The following is a 5,905-nucleotide window of genomic DNA, read 5'->3' on the forward strand; positions in this document are numbered from 1 at the left end:
GGGTAGGGAAGTGGGGTTGTATGTGTGTATGCATATACATTTAACATTTCCTTAGGAGACCTGTAGGAATGGAGAGGAGATTTAGTTGACTGAATGCTAAATTTCTTAAAAGGCATAAAATAAAGCTGTATAAGGGAGAGTTGTATTCCTCAAATGGCAATAGTGCCCTTGTTGGGAAACACTGTTGTATAAAGCGAAAAGATTCTGGCAGTCCTATTTTATAGTCATTCATTACTTTGTATCAGGCTTTTCACAATTGATTCCCACTTCTGAACTCTTCTTTCATGGTTCAGACCTTGCAATGAGCCATTTACCAATAACTGATGATTACATATTTTCTTCTTCAAAAGAGTAAAATTTCAAACCTTCGTTGTGAAGAGGGGCAAATTGGAAAACACAATTCCTTTTTGACCTGATTATAATATATCCCATTCTTGTTTCAGATTCTTTATCAAAGAGTGAATTTCCAGATCCATGCAGAAGGAGAGAAAAATACTAGTACTTCACCATTAATTAGTAAAGCATTACAAGAGGTAAGACACATGATAAAACTGTAAGACGTAAAGGTGAGTGAAGAGAATGTGGTGAGAGTCATTTAACCTTATGCATGAGAGTGGATTTGTGTGTCTGATGTTTATAAAGGCTGCCTTCCTTTGAGGTTTTTCTTTCTTTTTGTCCTTATGTGAAATAAAACATCTATATAGGTAAGTGCACAAACCAAACATTTTCACCTCACTAAATTATACTAAAAAAAGATCCATGTAGCTACTACATAGTTCAGTGAATAACATGTATTACCAGCCTCCAGTGGTTCCCTCAGCATCTCTTGGTTTAGTTTCTAGCCCTTGTTTCTTCCCTTGAGATAACTGCTAATCAGCTCCCAATACAAATGATTATGGGAGTTTTTCCTCCTTGTTTTATGAATTGAAGCTCCACACCAAGAAAACAAAGATTCTTACCACTGGGCTAATTGGCAGTATCACAATGAGATGATGGAGAGATTGAAATTGTTAATAGCTTCAGTTTTCTCAGCTCCATAATCAACACTCAGCAGCCAGGATATGAAAAGACTAATTGCATTGGGAAAGTCTGCTGTCAGACCTCTCCACTGTACTGAAGAGCAACAGTGTCAATCTAGAGACTAAGGTGCACCTGATATAATCTTTGCTTTTACTTGCTATGCATCAGAAAGCTGGACAGTGACTAGGGATCATAGAATGAGAATTGATCCCTTTGAGCTTTGGTGCTTGAGAAGAGTATTAAATATACCATGGCTGCTAAGAAAACAAACAGGTTCATCCTAGAGAGGGTGAAACCAGCTAGTCCTTGGAAGCAAGGATTCTGAAGCTCTATCTGACATAGTTTCGGTGTGTTGTTAGGAGAGACCTGTCCTTGAAGAGGGATGTCATGTTTGGGAGGGTGGAGGGACAGAACAAGTGAGGAAGACTCTTGATATGATTGATTCAGTGACTGGTGTAATGGGGGTAGGTGTGTCAGAGGCAATAAGGTTGGCACAGGATAGAGCAGGATTTAGGGCTGTTGTACATAGGGTCGCTATGAGTCATAGGCGACTCGATGGCACAGAACAACAACAACAGCAACAAACACCTAATAATTTTATCACTTCTAATTATAATAGTTTAGGGAGCTCTGGTGGCCTACCAGGTAAATACTTGCATTGCTCATTCAAGGGCAATTGGTTCATATCCACCAGCAGTTCTGAAGGACAAAGTTGGGCAGTTTCCTCCCTTGTAATTTATAGCCTGGAAGAACCTGCTGGAGGATCAACTGATTTGGCTCTGACCGGATAACAAGTAACAGCAAAAGCTTGTTTTTCATATTTAGTAGACCAAGTTAAGGTCAATATTATAAGACTTAAAAGGTTTATTCCTTTTTCAATGTTTTATAGAATTGAATACTTTATGAACATATTACATTTATTCATACTAAGGAGCTCTGGTGGTAGAGTGCACTGCTAACCAAAGTCAATGGTTTGAATCTATGAATACTTGGAGCGAGAAAATAAGCAGTCTCCTCTAACCTCCGAAACCAAGAAAGGCCACAGAGTTGCAACTAACTCCATAGTCATAGAGGTGTTCATTGGATAGTATTGATTGTGTGAAGAACCATGTTGGTGTAGTGCATAATGTGTTGTGTGCTAACTGGAAAGTTGCTTTCTCCATGAGAGAGAGATGGACAGCTTTGGAAATCCAGTGGATGAATTCTGTGAGTTGCAATAGACTTGATGGTAATGGATTTGTTTGGTAATGCTGATTAACATGGTTTTGTTTTCAGTTTTGGCTATTAACAAGAAATTGCTCTTAGAATTTTGTATATGTGTTTAGGACGTTTTTGCATATATATTTCTTAGACATATACCTAGCACTGAAGCTGAGCCTTTAGTAAATATATATGTTCAAGTATAATGAATGAGGCTAAATGATTTTCCATGGTAGGTGTACTGATTTACATTTTCAGTAGCAGTGCATAAGATAATTGCTCCAGTTCGTGTCACTATTTAATAATTTGATATTTTATGTTTTCTACAATTTATCATTCCCTTAGGTGTTTAGTGATTTCTAATTGTGATTTTTGTTTCTATACAGTAGAGCTGTAATGAGAATTACCTTTTACCTTTTCAATTGACTTCCTCATTTTCTATTAGATTTCTGTAATTTTTTTTTCTCTTTTCCTCATTAAGATTCTGTGAATAAATTTGTCTTAACCAATTAAGTATGTATGTGTGTCAGGATAATCCATCTGGGAAGGAAAGGAGGTATATGTTCACGTTAACATCTGTCTACTATTGGTCAGAGTTTGCCCTGTGGCATTTAATATTCTGGTAATGTAGATTTGACATTTTCTACGAGTAGCCTGCTATTCTGGCATTCTAACTGACTAAATTAAAAGGTGCTAATCCTTTTCATAGATTTGTTATCTACAGGCTTCCTTTAAATGGTAAACTTCACTTTTAAAGTGTAAAATGCCTTTCAATTTTCTAGTTACTATTCTAGCAGACATCTGTGATAGTATTTTTAAAAAATTGGATGTGCCTATTTTGACAGACTCATTAATACTTACGTATTAGATGATTACATTTAGAACTCTCTGATAATAAAGTCTCAGTTGTAGAACCTGTTCGTGTAGTTAGGGCTAATATTTTTTGCTTTTGCTTAAAATGAAACTTGTAAAACTACTTTATCCTTGAACTCTTTTACATAAAAATCCAGTTTGGTGGCGAGCTCTGGTGACCTAGTGGCAAGAAGCTGCATTGCAGTCCCAGAGGTGTGTGGTTCGAATATACTGTGCTGGAGAAGGAGATACATTCTCCTCCTGTACCAGTCAAATCTGATTTGACGGTATACATACAAATTCAGATGGCCAACAAGCACATGAAGAAATGTTCAAAGTCCCTAGCTCTAAGAGAGATGCAAATCAAAACAACTATGAGATGTCATCTCACCCCAGGAAGAATAGCAAAATTTAACGGAACAGCAAGCAACAAATGCTGGCGAGGATGTGGAGAGACTGGAATCCTTATTCACTGTTGGTGGGAATGTAAGATGGTGCAACCATTGTGGAAGGCGGTGTGGCGCTTTCTCACAAAATTGCAAATAGAGATACCATTTGACCCAGCAGTCCCATTACTGGGAATATACCCCAGAGAGACCATGTCTGCCATCCAAGCAGATAAATGCACACCCATGTTTATTGCAGCTTTGTTTACAATAGCAAAGAGTTGGAAGCAGCCTAAGGGCCCAACAACAAACAAATGGATAGAGAAACTGTGGTATAGTCACACAACGGAATCTATGCCGCATTGAAAAACAAGGAACACATGAAATATTATTCAAAATGGGTGACCCTGGAGGACATTATGTTGAGTGAAATATCTCAGTCACAAAGGGACAAATACTGCATGGTGCCACTGTTGTAGAATGGGTCTGACATCTGGATAAAATATGTATATTATATTGAAACAGATGAGGGAAAGAACAGACTAGAGGTTATATATGATTGAGTATTATGGTTAGCACAGGAATCCAGAATTAAGGTTGCATAGAGAAGTGTACTCGGGGTGGGAGGTGGGGGAAACGGTTGGGGGAATTGTATACTGAAGGAATTTTTTTTTCCTCTTTTCTTTTCGGAGAGGGGAGCGAACTGGTGGAGAGGATGGGCAGGGAGAAAAGTGTGGCAATGAATGAATGGAAATCCAAAACCTCTGTATTAAAATTAATGAAAAAAACCCAAACAAACCCCTAATTTAAAAAAAAAACAAACAAAAACTTTAAAAAAATCCAGTTTGACAAATATACTGAACATGACGTGTGGTCCCAGTTTAATGTTAAGTGAGCAGAGGGTCTAAAGAAATTTGTAAGGACTTTTTGCCCTTAAGACTTTTTCCTTATTTATCCCTAATAGCGAATCTAGGACAGCAGTGAGCCCCTGGACTTGGTGCAGTGATGGACATATTCTGGAACTCTACAGCCTATTGTAGTATCCAGTAGTCATGTAATCATTGCGCACTAGCGCTATGGCTTGTACAACTAATATAATTATTAATTTTATTTCGTTTAAATTAAAATAGCTACATGAACCTACTGACAGACAAACATTTTACCAAGCAGGTGAAACTCACAGAGAAATTACCAATATATCCACTGCCCCCCCAACCACAGGTGTCTCATTTCTTCCCTTTTTCTACTACATCATCATTCCTTGCCCTCCTGTCTACCTGATCAAGCTCTCCCTTCTCCAGCCACCTCTTGATATGATAGCTTAATCCACAAGTCACTTTTTCGATGTCCTACACCACATACTGATACTGGTCTCTCACGCTGTTGTCTGTCTCATGTTTTGGAGAATGCAAGTCCAAAACCTATGTACCAGCTTCAGGAAAAGATCTTTGCAGTTTCCAAGGTTCACACACATAGGTCTCTTCTAAATCTGGTGTGGTGATGTTCAAATGACGCAACCTTGCTTGGTGGAATGGAAGAATACCTGAAGTGTTTGCTTCAGAAAGTCAAGAACTGTAGTCTTCAATATGAATTGAAGCTGAACATCAAGATGACAAAGATTCTCACTCACCACTGGACCAGTTAGCAGCACAATGATAGATGAAGAAGAGATTGAGATTGTTAACAATTACAGCTTGCTCGGTTTTACAGTCAAAACTCGTAACACCAGCAGTCAGGAAATCAAAAGACATATTGTATTGGGAAAATCTGCTGTTAGGGACCTTTCCAAAATACTAAAAAGTAACGATGTCAGTCTAGAGACTAAGGTGCACCTAACCCAGGCCATAGTCTTCACAGTTACTTGCTCTGCATCAGGGAGCTGGACAATGACTAAGGATGACAGAAGAAGAATTGATGCCTTCCAATTGGGATGCTGGAGAAGGATCTCGAACATACTGTGGATGACCAAGATAACCCTCTTTGAGAGGGTGAAACCAAGTTTCTCCTTGGAGGCTAGGATTTTGAAACTCTATGTCACATACTTTGGGCACATGACCAGGAGAGACTTGGAGAAAGGCATCATGCAGAAGGGTGGACAATAAGCACAAGACAGGAAGACCTTGGATGAGATGGATTGATACAGTAACTGGGGCAATGAGTTTGGTGTGCTGGAATTAGCGAGACTGGCTCAGGAGAAGATTTGGAGCTATTGTGCATAGGCTCGCTATGGATTGCAGGTGTCTCTGTCGCACATAACAGGAAGATGAGCCTAGGAGTTACCAGCTTGGATATTATTATGACTGTTCTTGTTGTTGTTATGTGCCGTCGAGTCGTTTCTGACTCATAGCGACCCTATGCACAACAGCCCTAAACCCTGCTCTATCCTGAGCCAACCGCACTGCCTCTGACACACCCATCCCGATTACCCCAGTCACCGAATCAATCCA

At 39.1% G+C, this 5,905-nt stretch overlaps 1 protein-coding gene across 1 annotated transcript in view; it reads left to right on the forward strand.

Moving 5' to 3' along the window:
* Positions 1 to 5,905, forward strand: part of NBAS (neuroblastoma amplified sequence) — a 611,780-nt gene that overhangs the window by 304,406 nt on the left and 301,469 nt on the right. Inside the window, exon 35 of the mRNA XM_006880668.1 lies at positions 444 to 533. Within this exon, the coding sequence (XP_006880730.1) occupies positions 444 to 533 (90 nt within the window). The remainder of the gene's footprint in view (positions 1 to 443; positions 534 to 5,905) is intronic.

Source organism: Elephantulus edwardii, unplaced genomic scaffold (assembly GCF_000299155.1).
Source record: "Elephantulus edwardii isolate Elephantulus edwardi_28Jun2011 unplaced genomic scaffold, EleEdw1.0 scaffold00009, whole genome shotgun sequence".
In the NCBI taxonomy this organism is placed as follows: Eukaryota; Metazoa; Chordata; class Mammalia; order Macroscelidea; family Macroscelididae; genus Elephantulus; species Elephantulus edwardii.